The sequence below is a fragment of the Lactuca virosa genome, chromosome 2, assembly GCF_052849685.1.
Source record: "Lactuca virosa cultivar CGN04683 chromosome 2, Lactuca_virosa_CGN04683_v6, whole genome shotgun sequence".
Classification (NCBI taxonomy): Eukaryota; Viridiplantae; Streptophyta; class Magnoliopsida; order Asterales; family Asteraceae; genus Lactuca; species Lactuca virosa.
In genome coordinates, this window is record NC_136427.1 from 42,247,778 (window position 1) to 42,266,761 (window position 18,984).

At 34.9% G+C, this 18,984-nt stretch overlaps 1 protein-coding gene and 1 pseudogene across 1 annotated transcript; both read right to left on the bottom strand.

Moving 5' to 3' along the window:
- Positions 1 to 128: 128 nt before the first annotated feature.
- LOC145156325 (pantothenate kinase 1-like) lies at positions 129 to 1,048 on the bottom strand. The gene is made up of 5 exons (XM_079075746.1): positions 991 to 1,048; positions 830 to 924; positions 658 to 751; positions 418 to 549; positions 129 to 243 (listed from the first exon to the last, which is right to left on the bottom strand). Exons 1-4 carry the CDS (start codon positions 1,039 to 1,041, stop codon positions 442 to 444), a joined length of 348 nt encoding a protein of 115 aa, XP_078931872.1. The 5' UTR covers positions 1,042 to 1,048; the 3' UTR covers positions 129 to 243; positions 418 to 441.
- Positions 1,049 to 16,738: 15,690 nt separating this feature from the next.
- LOC145157392 (TMV resistance protein N pseudogene) lies at positions 16,739 to 18,484 on the bottom strand (annotated as a pseudogene).
- Positions 18,485 to 18,984: the final 500 nt, after the last annotated feature.

The following is an 18,984-nucleotide window of genomic DNA, read 5'->3' on the forward strand; positions in this document are numbered from 1 at the left end:
CAAAAACATAGATTGTTCCCCTCCTTTTGACGTAAAAAAAAAAAGAATAAGATCAAAACAAAATTTTCTTAAATCCTTTTGCTACAAACTTTAAATCAAATTTCTAATGGAAAAAGATTGTAATCCTTACCAAAATTGAATGGCAAAGGAAATGGTGTCCATGGTATAAGCATCACCCCTTATGAAAAAGCCTCCAAAAAATATCGGTTTAATTCCAAGTTGCAATGCAGTTAAATAAGATATCTACATATATCAAATCGAAATCAGATTCACAATATACATTGTCCATTATCTTCTTTGATATTACATATGCTAAGGACTTATGCACAAGTATTAATCGACTATGAAAAATGGTTTTATTATTGGATTTAAAGGAAACACCTGTTTCATCAAAGACAAAATCACTATACATCATACCTGGCCTATATTGTAAGAAATCATTCAGAGAAGAGAGAGAGAAATGTCTTCAGGTCTATGGTCTTCAATCTCCTTGTTCTTTGAAATTGCCTTTCCAAAACTAGAAGCGATTGTTGATGCAGAAAGTCCAATCTGAGATGATGTAAGAGATCAAAGGGTAATCAAGTCAAGGAGTGAAAAGTTATAAGCTTTATACGTTTCATAAAAAAGAAATAACATATACATTCTACAACCGATTACCTTTGAGTAATCTAATCCCCCATAAATGTCCCCAACAAGCATATCTACAGAGCTATTATCTCCCCTTTGACTCAACTCCAAAAGCTCATCAAAACTGTAATGACACTACTGTTAAAAGGGAAGTCAAAGTGGAGAGTCAAAGAGTTGACCAAAGTGGTCAAATAAGAGTAACCTTTTGCACTTAGTCAACATTCTCCCTAAGCCCCAGTATGTCCCATCACCTACATTGGTCCCACTAACTCTCTGAAACTTCCCATCTCCATCAACCTACATAAATGCAAAATACTTAATAAAAAAGATCAAAAGAATAAAAAAAGAACAGAAAAAAGGTACCTTTATCATGCTAACACCAGATCCGATATTAACAAGAAGATATGGATACATATCATTATGGTCTATCTACACAAACTCTGTATGACCTTAATGGGTGAAGGCTTCATGTCGAATCGCCTACATAAAATTTAGTTTTTTTTAAACCTATTTAACATATGCATGGACTTATTAAATTTATTCATGAAAAAGAATAGAATAGAAAAGCATCTTTAGCAAAAAATTTGCACCAGCTACAAGACAATCCATCTCATCTTCTTTTTCAATTCTAACTTCCAGTTTTTCTTTGAATAAATCAGCAAACTTGTATGCCCTACCACCTGTACCCTTTTCAAAACATTATAATAAGTTAATAGGTACAAAAATGAAGCAATTACTATTGATAAAAATATATAAAGGTGGAAGCATTTAACATTGATAAAAAAAATGTTTGATGATCTGGAGGATGCAGGTGAACCGCTTGCAGAGTTTAAACATCTTTTAACTTGTCTTACATTCTTTCACATGTAAAAGAAGATAAGAAAACAAAAGAAATGACTTAGGTATTTCACCGAATACCTGGCGGTCATCTATGGACAAATCATACGGGTACAAAAGCATCAACGTATGTTCCACCATCTTGACCTTTCGAGAAATTGAAAACCATAAGGTTGTACTTCGTTATTTCTCATATTGAATCTATCACACCACTCGCTGTACACACGCACATACACACACAACCAGAGAATGAATATTTCGGTTATAATGTCAAGTACACGAAATTTACACGGTAAAAGAGACGAATGAACCTCGGTTTGGAATTTTTCATTATGTTGGTCATCTAATTGTTGTGATGGAATAATATTAGACCACTTGAAGGAGTGTTCCTCATCTTCTGCTGTCGATTCTTCTGCTCCAATTCTCGTCGATGCTCTAACAATCAAAATCGATTTTTGCATCTAGGTTAGAACGAAGAAGGAGGTGTGGTTAGAGGGGATGTATGAAATTAAAAAGAGTTAGGACGAGAGAATTGTACAATTGTGGCCTTGGGCAACTCATTGAAAATTCGAGTTCCCTCAGGCGGATTTTGATGAAACGAGAAGAACGATGACAACCTCGACGGCTCCGATTGCATTTGGACGTAATGGGATCCACTCCCTCCATCGGACATCAACTACTCTGCTCCGATTTTGATGAAACAAGAAGAACCAATCAGATTCTTCTAGAATTAGGGTTCTAACATGGCTTGATAACAGGAATATAATTTGTTAAGATACAACAAAAAGGGAAGAACTCATGTCGGAGCCCCGAGCTTTGGTAAATCGAATCTGATTGGCAGACCATGGGAAGGTAAGAAGTTGGCGATGCAGAAAAAGATGAGTCGAGGTCGCCGGCAGGAGGTGATTTGAGGTAGAGAACGTTGTTGAAGGTTTCAGGGTAGAGCCCTCATTGACAAAACCCTAGAAATGGTCCCTGTGAATTTTTTGATAAGATAAATAGTCTAAACGCGCGTTCATTTTAAAAATTATAAAGCGACATGATTAGACGACACACATTTTATGCTGAGTGCCCTCCGTGTTTTTTTTGTTCTGACACTAATTTTAAGGGCACGCAAAAATGCGCGTCCTAAATCCTTCAAATTTTAGAAGAGATGACATTATTTTTAAGGCACACGCTTTTGCGTATCGTAAATCACTGCGTGTCATGGTTTGCGCGTCATTAAAGGCCTATATTCTAGTAGTGGTATGTGCACCATAGGATGTTGTATTATACCAAAACCCAACATAAGTTTATCTGTTCATTTTATCCTAAGAGGGTAAAAGCGATATCTGGGCCCCTCGATGATTTGGTTTGACTAATGTGCCAGACCCGGCCCGGCCAGGACTAAATTGATGTGTTCAATTAAGTTCTATGTCACACAAATCAGAGATTGAGAAACAAACAGCTGGACAATAAGTATGACTATGTTCCATGTGATTGTCCGCACGATATCTTGAATGGAGGACTATACGATCCCTTATCTAAAGGACAGGTTACTAATAAGATCAGAGTTCGACAACATCTTTGAGAGCTACGATTGCTAATCGGATCCTGAAGTCGTACTTGCATTTATAGTTACTAGACTTATCCAAGTGGGAGACTGTTGGATTAGTGTCTAAGCCTGTAACTATATTTGGTATGTACTTGACCCGGTTGTGCATGGTCCTTTTGGGTTGCCTTCACCAAAGCAACTGGACAGGATGATTTATGGAGAAAGAGAGGTTATTATGGTTTATTAGTATATTATATAAATAATATATTAAAAGAGAAATCATATAGTCTAATTAATATTAGTCAATAATTAATTTTGTGACTAAAAGAGATTAATTAAATAAAGGGGACTGGAACTGTCAATTATAAGATAATTGACTTTGGGTTGTGGATCCTTATGGATATAAGGGGGACGAAATTTAGAGTGGAAGCCCACTCTGATTTCGTCCAAGGGGCCTTATTCCAGAAGGTTCTTGGAGCTGCTTAGGGCCTAAGTCATTCAATTAGGGTTTTGACTGAAACCCTAGCTGCTCAGCTATTTAAGGACCCCTAGAGCATCAGTTTCGGCCTACACCAGAAGCCCTAGAGTTACTATAGCCGAAATTGTGCCTCCATCTCTTCTCTTCTTGATCATCTTCTTGCCTTGGTGTTTGTAAGCCATTAGAGGTATTACACTTGTGATACTAAGCTCTTGAAGTTGAAGATTCTTGCTACTATCAAAAGGTAATCATCTAAACTTGTATTAGTTGTAGATTTCGATTTTTATAGTATGCACGATTAGGGTTTACAAGCTTTGGATAAATTTGCATGTACAATAGAGAAACCTAGATCCAAAGCTTTAGGGTTTTGCATGTGCACATAGGATTGTTCTTTTGCTCAAAACCCATCAGATAGATCATCACAACTCTTACCCTACTAACGATAGTGATCGGTTCAACGGGCTAACCAACCTTTTAAGCTGACATTCAACTTCTGCGGCACAAGTATCTATGAAATCTATCTTCGTTGTCCCAGAAGGGACAACCGACTACGACGAGATCTTTGCCTAGAAGCCTCCGATGCGAGGACCACACGCACACCCTTGAAAGCATGAATCCGACAACAGCTCGCGTTTACACCAATACTTTATACCTCTCCACTACGAAAGATTTCAATCATGTCGAATTCTATAAAACCAATGAATTTACACTACAACTTCCTCTGAACTATTACGTTGAAATCACCAAAATTGATCCAACTGCTGATCCTCCAAGCAGAACAGTCAGTTCACTCCCACCTAGGGCTTACGACATCAGTGACTATCGCCTCACGAACTGTTGCATGGAACCGGATCAACCAGATACTCTTCAAACATGATTCTCGGCATGAAAAATGGCATATGACAAACCCTCCAATAATAATAATCTGGCAAGATAAAGGAACTACAATCGTTAGGTGGAGACTTAACTAAACCGAACATATTGTGACAACCGTCAAAATTCGAGTTAGTTCTAGATTTGAATAAACTTAGTTGCACGTATAGGCACGACACATACTAGACTTAGTAACTAGAAGTTAAGATATAACCTATTAGAAACTTGGAAACAATTAGAAACAATGGATAATGTGCTTGGATTTCACATTGGTATGTGAATTCTACAACTACTTAACTGTAGTGACTATCCACACTCGGGTCATTCCTTGACTTGAACACCATTTCATGAATCATATACACCCATAATGCACTTGACCTAGTAGTAGAAATTAGGTCAAAGTCTCATAGAAACTTAAGTTAAAGTTGAAGACTAGGACTAGTATACTTGATTCCTCAATTTCGTTGGATCTCGGAATCACTACATAGAATGCCAATAAACCGATAAAAAAATAAATTACAAACATTATTTCTAACTTGAATAAGAGTATGAAACTCTAAAATAGTTTGAAGTCTCAAAATTTAATTAATTTTGATATCCAAAGACTTACAAACTCTCAAAAACCCTAAATGCCCTAAAAACTCACATTTATAAACTTTAACATTAAAAATTCTATAAAAATAATTATGAAGCTTCTAATATTATCTTATAATAATTAAAATTATGAAAATGCATTTAAGGAAAATAAAAATTGAAGTCATTAACATTTACCCTTAATTTATAAGTCAAAAATCAAGGTTTCATGAGCAAAAACTTGGTTAGGGTGTATATTTTATAAAAAGTTTGATATTTTTATAAAAGAATTGAAATTTTTTTATAAAATTAAAAGGGAAGGAGGGCATAATACTCTCAAAACCGTCCACCCTCTTCCCAAGACACCTCCCCTCTTCCCAAAACACATAATCACTCCTTTCTCTCTCACACTCCACTTTCTCTCTTATTTTCTCTCACTTCTCTCTACCTTCACCACTCCATTTTCTCTCTTCCTCTCTCTAGGAACCACAAAAATTTCCAGGAAACAAGTCCAAGAACACTCATGATGCTCAAAATCTCCATCATCTAGTGGTGTTCATTAAGGTAGAACACGATTTCCTTTCATTTTCCTCCATGTTTTCAAGGTTTTTCTTGCATTTCCTTCTTCTTCTACACCTTTCTCTTAGAAAATATGTGTGCATGTTCATTCACTTCAGTTTTGATGATGATGGTGGTAGGATTTCACCCAAAAACAACATGCATGTTGTAAATGGTGAAATCCAAGGACCTAAACCTAAGTCAAGATCATGAAAATGCACTTTTCTACAAGTTTTGGTGGAAAATCACCACATGCACTCTAAGTTTTCTTTCAAAAACGATTTTTGAACATTTCAAACTCATGAATGGTCTTCAAACAAACATGCATGTGATGATCTTCAAGCTTAGATGCTAGATCATCAAAGTATGTTGTTAAAAGCTTTCAAATATGTTCATGAAGGATTTATTTCCAAATAAATATCTAAAACTCCTTTTTTGACCAAATCCAATTTTTTCCAGATTCCCATCAACAAAATGAGATGTTCAACAAATTTTCAGAAAATAATTCATTTTTCTCGAATTATTATAATTATTGAAATAAAATAGGACAATAAATCATATAAAATACTTTCTGAGGTCTATAAATCCTAGGTAAATTCTTAGATGACTCCTATGGTAAATAATGACCCCACATTAAATTTCATCGGTTTTTGTTACTGTTTAATATGGTTTTGAATTTTCTTTTTGTTTGGCTCCAATAAATCATAAAAGCACTTTAGGGAATCTTAAAATGATATATAATAATTTTCGCAGTTGCTACCAGAGGTATAAGACTCAGAAAAATATTTTCAGAAGTTTTCATAATGCATTCATATTTTTCCCCGATTTTTGTATTTATAATGGCCTAAACATAGAAAAACTAGTTCTGCTCATCCAAAATTCATGAAAATTTACCAGAACACCTTGTAGTACATTAGGAGGCTACATAAAGATTTTGATGATTTTTCTCTTCTGTATACTATTTGTCTCCTATTTTCTAAGATTAAATACACTTAAATACACAAAATCGGATTTCAGTATATAAAAACCACATTTGGTATTTTTCCCAGATTATCTACTCTGTAAATGAAGTTTACAAAATTTTTGGTAATTTACTTTAACTGTTTAATAATTATTATTCAATTAATGATTATTTAAGAGGATTAAACAAGGAAAAATAGCAACACTAACTGAAAAATATCTTTTTTATTTTTCACAGCTTCTACATATATAATAACAGTGTTACAAAAATTTTGGACAATTTTGCAAACTGTTTTCTATTTATCTCTATTTTTATTACAATAAATGCACAAAAATCATAAAATTAGGTTAAACAGTTTATAAATCCATTTTTATATTTTTCCCAACTTAAGAATGTTTAATAACAGTAATACAAAAAGTTTGGATAATTTTGGAAACTGTTTTCTAATTATCTCCATTTTTATTAGAATAAATGCACAAAAATCATAAAATTGGGTTAAATAGTTTATAAATCCATTTTTATATTTTTACCAGCTTAAGTATGTGTAATGGCAGTAATATAAGAAGTTTGGGGAATTTTCTTAACTGATTGCTATTTTTCATGAATTTTTATCTATTTAGAGAATTAAATATAAGAAAATTGGTTATACATATCTATAAACCATGAAAATTTACCTGGAAGTCTTTTAATTTAGTTAGAACCAAAATCTGAAGTTTGGTAATTTTTATTAACTTTTTACTATTTTTCCATGATTTTATGATTATTCAAGGAATTAAATGGTGAAAAATAATTAGACAAATCAAAAAGTCAAGAAAATTTATCTAAGGGTCTTTGACTTCAATTAAAACTGAAATGCAAAGTTTGGGAAAGTTTAGAACTAAATTGATTTAGTTTTTGAATATTTAATCATTGGAATACCTCTTAAAATGTTAAATATTAACATTTCAATAATGGGAATTTTCCACTTAAATTGTTAGATAACAATTGATTCATTGAAATGTAATTTTCACAGAAATCTGTTTAAAATTTATCAATATTAATTTTGACACAATATTGGCATAATTCTATTGTAGTAGTAAGTATACTAGTGTTAGATTTCGATTAGAGACTCACTAGCGAATATCATTATTGTAGGAATCGGTAGTGGTACAAGTGGAGTGTAGTTCAAGACACCATTTGCATCATCTCAATGCATTGTGAGTATTCACCACTCCCCTATTTTCGGTTTTTATGTTTTGGGGTGGAAAAACATGTCCTAATCTATTTATGTTCGTTGTATTTATTTTGACTCGTATGAAACTTGGTTGCTATACTTTGTATGTATGTGTATGTTACTTTAATTCATGAGGCCTTATCGCGTTTAAGTCCCTGGAATGAATTCACACAACTCATTAACTCATTTGAGCCTATGGTTATTATGGATAGCGCTATTAGGAGGTAGACAACTCCTCACTCGCACGATTCGCTTGAGTGCATTTTACCATATTTCCCTATGATAGCGATAGACATAGAAGAGGGCACCCTCGGTCATTAGGCTTGGGTTGTGAACTCATGGTATAATCATTATGCACATACGAACCTTGTATCTTGTTTTAGCAACAAACTTTATTTCCCATGAGAATATGAACGCTGCATCTCATTTGGGCAACATACTTTATCTCTCATGATGACAACGAACTTTGTTTATGCAAACTTATTTACTCGTTTTTGCAATATATTTCTATTTATGGAAACTTTATTTCCCATGAGAATATGAACGTTGCATCTCATTTGGGCAACATACTTCATTTCTCATGATGACAACAAACTTTGTTTACGCAAACTTATTTACTCATATTTGCAATATATTTCTATTTATGGAAACTTTATTTCCCATGAGAATATGAACGTTACATCTCATTTGGGCAACATACTTCATTTCTCATGATGACAACAAACTTCGTTTATGCAAAACTTATTTACTCATTTTTGGAATATATTTTCATTTATGGAAACTCTTATAAGAACTTTGAGTTCAATTCATGAAACTAATATTATTTTTAAATCTGTGAGTACTCACCAACTATTTTTATAGTTGACGCTCGTTTTACATGCTCTTTCAGGAATCATCGAGTAAGTGGCACTTAGGGACACATCATTGTTAGGAGCATTCTCATGTGTTGTATTTCAATTTACATTGTTATTTCTTTTAAAATTTGTTCAAACCCATTGTAAATTTGTAAAGATTTTTAATACTATGGTTGGTGTTGTCTTCTAACTTTTGCTATGAAACCCTTTATACTGCCATGCCTCGTGTTTCCGCTTTAGCGGGGTGTGACACATATCGTCACACACACATAATCACAAGATCATAAACATAAATAATAATAGCATAAAGGAAGGAAATACGATACATACCTGCAACAACATCTAATGGAACTCGGGTTTCCTCGACCTGCAACTGAAATGCTTGGCTCCTCACTAATGGAGCCTCCACCATGCCCTCACGACCATCAGGGATCCTCAGCGTAGCTGGAGTAGGTGAACCTTTTCATGTATTGTGTGCATAGTGAAATCAAGTGAAAGGATAAGCAAATTGCAAAACCTTTTTAGAAAATTCACATTGTGAATATGTGAGACTGTGAGATACATCGAAGATTCACAATGTGAATTTTTGCATTTCATACCAAAACAGGTCAAGACTCAAAATGTGATGTATACATACACATGGTGAATCTTTTCATGTATTGTGTTCATAGTGAAATCAAGTGAAAGGGATAAGTAAATTGCAAAACCTTTTTAGAAAATTCACATTGTGAATATGTGAGACTATGAGATACATCGAAGATTCACAATGTGAATTTTTGCATTTAATACCAAAACAGGTCAAGATTCACCATGTGATGTACACATACACATGGTGAATCTTTTCATGTATTATGTGCATAGTGAAATCAAGTGAAAGTGATAAGCAAATTGCAAAACCTTTTAAAAAAATTCACATTGTGAATCTTTTAGACTGTGAGACACATCGAAGATTCACAATGTGAATTTTTTTCATTTCATACCAAAACAGGTCAATGTTCACCATGTGATGTACACATACACATGGTGAATCTTTTCATGTATTGTGTGCATAGTGAAATCAAGTGAAAGTGATAAGCAAATTGCAAAACCTTTTTAGAAAACTCACATTGTGAATCTGTGAGACTGTAAGATACATCGAAGATTCACAGTGTGAATTTTTGCATTTGATACCAAAACAGGTCTAGGTTCAGCAAGTGAATTTAATAAGTGTGTATTATATGATTTGATAAATTAAAATTTTTTAATCTCAATGTGAATGTTCTAACCTGCTTTTTTTATATTGCATATCTTCACTTTTTTCACTTGTAGTTGTAGGTTGAACATCTTTTACATTTCTTGTCATTTTCATTATTTTTTTATTATCGCTTTTTTCGTTCTTCTTTTCTTCATTTCCTGTTTTTGATTAACAAAGTAAGTCAAACATGAGTTTCATGGTATGAAAGTTATGATGTATTGTTTGGATAGTGAAATCAAGTGAAAGGGGAAAGCAAATTGCAAAACCCTTTTTATAAAATTCACATTGTGAATCTTTGAGACTATGAGATACATCGAAGATTTACAATGTGAATTTTTGCATTTCATACCAAAACAGGTCAAGGCTCACCATATGATGTACACGTACACATGATGAATCTTTTCATGTATTGTGTCCATAGTAAAATCAAGTGAAAAGTACAAGAAAATTGCAAAACATTCTTATAAAAATCACAATGTGAATCTGTGAGACTGTGGGATACATCGAAAATTCACAATGTGAATTTTTTCATTTCATACCAAAACAGGTCAAGGTTCAGCAATTGAATTTAAATAAGTGTGTAATATATGATTATATATATATATATATATATATATATATATATGTATATATATCCATATATATTGTAGTCTCAGTGTGAATGTTCTAACCTGTCTTTTTATATTGCATATCCTCACTTTTTTCATTTGTAGTTGAAGGTTGAACATCTTTTACATTTCTTGTCATTTTCATTCTTTTCTTATTATCCTTTTTTTCGTTCTTCTTTTCTTCATTTCCTGTTTTTGATTAAGAAAGTAAGTCAAACACGAGTTTCATGGTATGCAAGTTATGATTTATACATATAATTCACAATGTAATTCAGAATGTGAATCAATATTACAGATCACTTTAACATAACATTGATTCACATTGTGAATTACATAGTGAATCAAAAACATTATCAATGCAGCTCTTTATAAATTCACAATGTGAAGCAGAATAAGAGAGACAAGATCAATCAAGCATAGATGCACAATGTGAATTTACATATGATGAAAGAAACAAATGTAAATCATAATGCAAACTAATCAATTTTATGTTAAATTGATCTGTAATCCTGATTCACTTTGTGAATTGTCAAAAAAATTTATACTAACAAACATTGAAGTTTTAGAAATCCACTACAAATTAGTTTTTCAATTTAATGAATAAACTCATAAACGAGTTAGATTCACAAAGTTTTAGGAAATTACAGTTTGTAATCTTGATATTCATGCTTTCTGTATCAATTTGAAGAAATTTAAATCATTAGGTTTTCGGTATTTATACAAATTATCAAAAGTTCATGAAATTAGGGTTTCGATTTAATGAATAAACTCATAAACGAGTTAGATTCACAAAGTTTTAGAAAATTATTGTCTGTAATTCAGATAATCAGGATTTATGTATCGATTTGAAGAAATTTAAATCATTAGGTTTTCAGTATTTATACAAATTCATAAAAGTTGATCATCTGATGATTTCAAATTAGTGTAAACTGATTTTGTTAATAAAATCGTATTCACATATTCATCGAATACGCGTGTTTGACACAGAGCATTTTGTAGCGTTTAAGAGCTTCTAGCTTCTAGTGTTTGACAAAACGATCCGTTTTGAACAGAAAGTCTCGTTTGGCACTACAAGTTTCTAGCATTTAGTTTAATCAAAATGCTCCAAATCCAAATGCTACTTCATGTAGCGTTTACCAAAACGCTACAAGCTACAAGCTACCCGCTACAAGCAATCTGCTACCAGCTAGTTTTGCCGAACACACCCATAATGTAACATATAATTTAGATTTTAGGTTTTGAAATTTATAAATCCGAAAATTTCATGTTTAAAATGAATGAAATGAGATAATCGGAAATGAATAGCAGTCAAATATACCTTCTAGATTCATTTTAACGAACTTTCCGACAAGATTCATGGTTGATATTGACTGAATCATTGTCGGCGATGCGTTGAAATCGATGTTCGTCGGTGAAGTAAAATATCGATTTCAGTGAGAGGGTAAAATCGATTTCATTGAGATGATACTGTTGAACACGACGACATTAATTCACCGTGATCGTTTATAGGTTTCAGCTTTACAAAAATGCCCCCTTAAGTTCCGTGTTTGGTTATAATCAGTTGCATAATATTTTTTTTCACACTATTACAACTCATATCCAATAGTTATTATTTGTTTGATCCAACCTTCTTAATAGGTTCCTTGGTTCGTAGACCCATATTGACTCTGTATTGAACCTTACCCTATATATATATATATATATATATATATATATATATATATATATATATATATATATATACACACACACACACACACACACACACACACACACACACACACACACACACACACACACACACACACACACACACACACACACACAACAAGAAATTAGAGTATTATCGGCGACGGGCGTCGCCGCTAAAGGTTGAAAATGTCGCCGCTAAAGGTATTAGCGGCGACCCGTCGCCGCTAAAGGGTCGCTGCTGTTGGTTCGTCGCTAATGCTCCACTGGTCGCCGCTATTGCCTTCTGTTGCCGCTAAAGGCGCGCCGCTGCTAATACTATCTGTCGCCACTGAAGGTGTCGCCGCTATTTGTATGTATTTGTATACATACAAATACACATACATACATAATACACATACAAAATACACATATACATACAAAAACACATACACATACATAATTTACATACAAAATACACATACATATAAATGATCATACAAAAACACATATACATACATAAAATACACTCAAGATACACATATACATACAAATGCAAATACAAATACATATCCACATCTACAAACACAAAATACAAATACAAATACACATCTAAAATTATCAAAATTTCGTCATGAACAGTGGTGGTGGTATACTCCGGCGAGAATGGTGGGGGTCTCAAAATTCCGACAACCAACACAAATTTAGTAGGGAGAAGAGAAAAGGAAAATAAAAAGGGGGAAAATGGAGAGGAAGAGGGGTGAAATATCGAAGATTTCGGTGAAATTCCGATGAGGTCAAAGGTGGTGAGCAGAGAGAAGAGAGAAGAAGGGAAACACAGAAGTAGATCAGGGAAGAAAGTGAAGACGAAGCAGATTTTATTGTCGACGCTCTTTAGCGGCGACAGACAGCCTTTAGCGACGACGCATCGGAGGGAAAACAATCCGGCGTTTTCTACATCGTTGGATCATCGCTTAAATCGACAGATGGGGTCGAAATGATGCAGATCACCACAACAGGCAATAGCGGCGACGCCTATAGCGGCGACGAGTAGCCTTTAGCGGCGACACACCGGAGGGAAAATAAGCGGGGTTTTCTACGTCCTCCTAGTCGTTGGATCATCGCCTAAATCGACGGTTAGGGTTGAAATGACGCGGATCGCCAACATAAGCCTTTAGCGGCGACAAAAACGCGTTTGTTTGATGTCGCTGCTAAAAGTGCCCGTCGCCGCTAAATGTGTCCCCACTATTGTCTATTATTCTTGTAGTGATATATATACCGGAAATTTATTTGACGTTTTATTCTTATTTTTCAAGTATTATTTTGTACAATATATTTGTTAACTATTGAAAAAAAACATAAGCCGTTAAGTGACGAAAATGTAACAATGAAAATATATAACCATGTGATTGTAAGTAGAAAACAAGTCCAAAGTAACAGCGTTATGATTTAACATGTCTTTAAATCAAAATAAGAAAAAAAAAATCATTTACGTCTAAACAAAAGTAAATTTCAAAATCGCCTGGTATAACAACTCCTTTTGGGTGGTGTTACTGTCATACGTGGATGTATATCTTTATTTAAATCCAACGATTTTCAGACCTTTCAATAAAGAAATGCTCTGCGGAAGATGAGTTATACCTGTAGCGTATACATTTAACTCTTCTAAAAGTTCCAAATCTCCTAGTTTCTCGGGCAATCTCTCAAGTTGATCACAGCAGCGAAGGTTAAGCTTTCTGAGATGTTTCAACTTACAGATGCTACTCGGAACATCTCTTATCTTGCATTGTTCTAGACTTAGTTCCTCCAAAGATTCTAATAAGCCAAGATCCTTGGGTAACTTCTTAAGATCTTTACAACTTGCAAGATGTAGAGTTTTCAGATGTTTCAACTTACAAATGCTGTTAGGAAGATGCTTGAGAGGTGTATAACTTAAGTCTAGAGTTTCTAAACTCTCTAAATGCCCAAGATCTTCGGGTACTTCTTCTATCGCACTGCCTACAAGGTCAAGGTGTTTTAGAGTTCGTAAACCACATATGCCTGATTGAAGTCTCTTGAGGTTTTTGCACCCATAGATATTAAGAACCTGGAGGGACTCCAACTGTTCGATAAAAGAAAAAGATTTTAATCTTTCGCAATTATTTAAGTCTAAGTAGACAAGCCTTCTCAGACATCCAATAGGCACGTGAAGTTCTACCAACTGATAACAATTTTCAATATTTAGCTTCTGGAGATTCGGAACTAAGCCACAGTCAAGGGTCGTCAAACTTGAATGGCTGAAGTCCAGGAAAACGAGGTCTTCAAGAACCTATGACAAACAAGAAGGAAAAGTAGATTAATATTCCAGTAATAATTAACCATCAGTTGAATGAGTCAAGCAAAAGAACTCTGTTGGATATAAAACACATATATATAGATCATGAACCTGAAGCAATTCCAACTGTTTGATAAATGAAACAGTGTCGAGATTCCGGCAACCATTTAAGTCTAACTGGACAAGCCTTCCTAGAGATCCAAAGGGTGCGTTAAGTCTAACCAAATCGGAACAATTTTTAAGATTTAACTTCTCCAGATTTGGCAGTAAGCCACAATCAAGAATCGTCAAATCTGAATGACTCAAGTCAAGGAATCTGAGGTTATTAAGCACCTATCATAAGCAAGAAAGAGAACGAGATGAATATTGCAGTAATTAATATACAATAAAATTAACATGAAATGAGACAATAGAACCAATAAAACATTCTACCTTTCTTTCCCCCTCTTCCCATAGTCCTTTAATTCTGCTGAAAGGCATTTCAAGTGCAACCAGATTATTCGCTTGAAATGTTTTAGGTAAAAAGCAATGAGGGTAAAATTGCCAACTCAGAAATCGTAGAGCATTTGGCAAGTTTTTTCCAACTTCAATCCCCTCCAACAAATCAATGGTTGAAGAAGTCACGTGAAGAAATCTAAGATTCTTCATATTTCCAAAACCATGCGTAACAAATCTACAACAGATACCCTGGTTGCCTAGCCATGGATGTGTGTGAGTTGTAATAGCTATTGTTGCTGCAGCCTGTAATCCAAGAACAGTCATAACCAAAGAATGTTAGGTTGCATTTAGTTACGAAAAAACAGTTTTCATTGTTCGTTTTTCGTTTTCCCTTTTCAGTTTTTGTTTTCGGTTTTCAGTTTTCATTGACAAATTTAGAAAACGTGTTTAGTTAAAACTTATTCATTTTTCATTTTCAGTTTTAGAAAATTAGAAAACGTGTTTAGACGTGTATTTTTCTATTGGTAATCATTTTTAGAAAATGGTAGCAGTGGTAGGGTGGACGTGGGGGCGATGGCGGTGGTGGGGACATCGGTGGGGAGCAGTGGTGCTGTCGATGATGGCAACGGTGGTGGTAGTGGCAGCGGGATGGCGGCGGTGGTGTTGATGACAGGCGGTGGTGGTGGCGGCGGCAATTGTGGCAGTGGTGATGATGGCGGCGGCGGTGGTGGTGCTGGTGAATGGTGGGAATCGCTTCGGTTTTTTGGTTTTTCGGTTTCTTCGAATCGGTTTCCTCGGTTTGAATTTTTTTTGGCCCAATTCAAAAACCGAACCAAATTGAATTCAAATTATCTAGACCAAAACAAAAACAGAATTCTAATTCGGTTTGGTTCGGTTTGAAAACCGAGGAAACCAAATATAAACTTAAAAAATTTTCAAACATAAATTAAAATGTTTTTGACATAGAAACCTAAAGTTGCAAACAGAAATATCTAAAGTTTCATACAAAATGATCAAAAGAGTAAATGAGTTAAAATGATTTTTACTTTATAGTTAATACATTTATTTAATATAAAATATAAAATATATTTTTTAATTAAATAATTTATGAAATTCGGTTTTTTCGGTTCGGTTTGGTTTAAACTTCATGGGACCGAAACTTGAACCAAAAACCAATTTCACATCGAATTTGAATATTATTCGGCCTGAAATCGATTTCGGTTCGATTTGGTTATCGGGTTTTTTGGTTCCGGACCAAATAATTCCCACCCCTACTGGTGATGGTGATGGTAGGTCGGTGATTTGTGGTAGTGGTGTTGGGTGGGTGTGTGTGTGTATGTGTGTGTTTGTGGGGGTTGGTGTGTGTATGTGTGTTGTTGGGGTTGGTGTGAGTGGGGGGTGTGGGTGAGGGTGGGTGTGTGTTTGTGGGGGTTGGTGTGTGTGTATGTGTGTTTGTGTGGGTGTGGGTGAGGGTGGGTGGGTGTTTGTAGGGGTGTGTGTGTGTGTTTGTGGGGGTTGGTGTGTGAGTGTGTGGGTAGAGGGGTTGGTGTTTGTGTGGGGGTGTGGGTGAGGGTGTGTGTGTGTTTGTGTGTGTGTGTGTGTGTGTGTGTGTGGGTGGGGGTGGGGGTGCGCTTGGGAGTGGGTGTGGGTAGGTAGGGGTGTGGTGGGGGTAGGTAGAGGTGGATGGGGGTGGGAGTGGGTGTGTGTTTATATTTTAGAAAAATTTTAGAATTAGAAAAATGTGGAAAACAATGATTATCGTTTTTCCAAAAATTTTAACTTCTTTGTAATTTTAGAAAACGGAAAATTTTCATTTTTCGTGAAAAATTTAGAAAAATAAACGAACTAAACGCGTTTTCAAAATTCTCATTTTTTTGGAAAATTTTTCTGGAAAACGGACAATTTTCCGCAACTAAACGCACCCTTAGTTTTTCGTCCAACTAGCTTGTATGTAAACTATTTAACTACTTACTTAATCCTTACCAACTTATTAGTCAACACATCTTCAATCTCCCCCCGCATCCATAATCGGCTATGTCTGATGGGTTTAGTAGGGTGCAACCGGCGAACAATATTCTGTCCTAGTTCTTGTATATGGTCGTGCATGCCTAACTCCTGATTGCGAGAAATAGTTATGAGAGATCTTTGTTCAAGAACTCTCAAGCCAATCCTAGCGTGGAATCCACAACATTCAAGTGCTCTAATAGCATCATCTTTCCGCCAACCTTTTAGTAAGCATGCAACATCTAGGAATATATCCTTGTAATCATGATCGAGGCTGGTATAGCTTAATTCCAATTTTTCAAGGGTTTCTTTCAATGGAATTTTTTTCAATCTTTCTAGTGCATCTTTCCATTCAAGCTCATCTTTACCGCAGAGAAATGAACCCAAAACTTTGATCGTTAAGGGAAGACCCGCAGCATAATGGACAGCTTGGAGTGATAGCTCTTTGCACATTTTAATTGGAATATCTTTACCAAATGCATACCTATTAAAGACGCGAGTTGCATCAGATTGTGATAAAAGAGTGACGTCATGAATCGCTTTCACTCCGTGGGCAATGAGTAATTGCTCATCTCTTGTTGTAATAATTATTCTACTTCCTTGCTTAAACCAATTAAGCTCACCAGCTAATGCCTCCAGCTGGTCTAAGTGATCCACATCGTCTAGAACAAGAAGAACCTTCTTACCCGACAACTTCTTTTTCATTAAGCTTTTCCCATCACGAACACTCGATATGGTGAAATTTCCATCCTTTATCACATTGGAAAGCACTTGTTTTTGCAACGATTGCAACCCAAACATCGATGATTTTGAAACTTCCCTAATGTTCCCAACGATGCTTTTAACTTCGAATGGAAAGCATATTTTGTCAAAAACAGCTGTGGCCAAAGTCGTCTTCCCACCGCCTCCAATCCCCTTGATACCTATCATACGAACATCTTCAACATCCATTTCCAAAGAGGAAACTATATCTCTTATCCGGCTCTCCATGCCTACTAAGTATTCATCGGCTTTTAAGTTAGTGGAACGTAACTCGAGTGAAATCTTCTGAACAATTCTTTTGATGACTTTGGCTTCATGCCTGTAGAATAAGGGGAGAGTCAATTAGCTTCCCGTATGAACAATAATTTAAGAACTATAACGTATATATACCAAGTAACAAAATTCAGTTTGAGATAAAAACTTACAATACAAGAATTTTATTAAAACACTAAGAAAGAGTTACCCATCATCGGTATTCCTCAAATCCCACCCAGCTAAACCAGCTGCTCCTTCCATAGCCTTTATCCACTTTACAGCATCTGGCTTGTTCTTATTTTCTGCAAAAGCTGTTTCAACCAGCTTACGTTGATGGCGGACGTCCGCGGGATCCACGTCATAAAACACAGGGTAAGCAATCTGCTGTGTAGTGTCGGCGTTCTGACACTCCATAATCTTGACAAGCTCATCCAAACACCAGGTGGAAGCTGCATAGGCTTTTGAGAAAATAATGATGTGGAATTTTGACTCTTCAATGGACTTGAAGAGATCATCTTTGATCCTTTTTCCTTTCTCGAGATTCTCATCATCCTTGAAAGTCTCAATTTCTTGCCACTGAAGAGCAACATAAAGATGATCAAGAAAGTTCTTACGGACGTCTTGGCCTGCAAAGCTCAAGAACACATCATACTTATAACTTTTCTGAATGGACGATGTTGAATAAGACGCCATTGAACTGAACTTATATGTTAACAGGTCCTATAAAATCAAATATTTGCTGCTGGAAATCTTTAGGAAATTAAAAGACACTAGAGATCATATGTATAAACCCTCGAGATGTTGATTGATATGTGAACTCAGTGTTTGGTTGGTGAAATTGGGTGGGGATTAGATTCCTCGTAAGGGAAATAATAATTTATTCATATGGATACAAAAAGTAGTTGTTATGCTCTTACATTTTAAAAAGTAGTTGTTATCTTCTTACATCAAGTTGATTAGTCCAACTTTGTATTTAGCACAGCTAACCGCTGGTTTTTCTATTTTTAATAATATTTGGCCTTTTAGAAAAAATCAAGTTGATACAATGAAAACAGATAGTCGGAAGTGGAGGTGCTGGTTTGAAAATTTTATTTAAAAATAAAATTAGTAAAAGAAGCAAAACATGGGATACAACTAGAACCAAAGATCAAGGATGTACCAGAGGCATTCATTACCAGCATCTCACCGCTTTT

Bases quoted from the DNA above. Each gene is read 5' to 3' on its own strand.
- LOC145156325 (XM_079075746.1), bottom strand. From the start codon at position 1,041: ATGTATCCATATCTTCTTGTTAATATCGGATCTGGTGTTAGCATGATA. The intron at 925-990 runs GTACCTTTTTTC...GCATTTATGTAG, and splicing joins CTGGTGTTAGCATGATAAAG to GTTGATGGAGATGGGAAGTT. The intron at 550-657 runs GTAATCGGTTGT...ACATCATCTCAG, and splicing joins GGGGATTAGATTACTCAAAG to ATTGGACTTTCTGCATCAAC.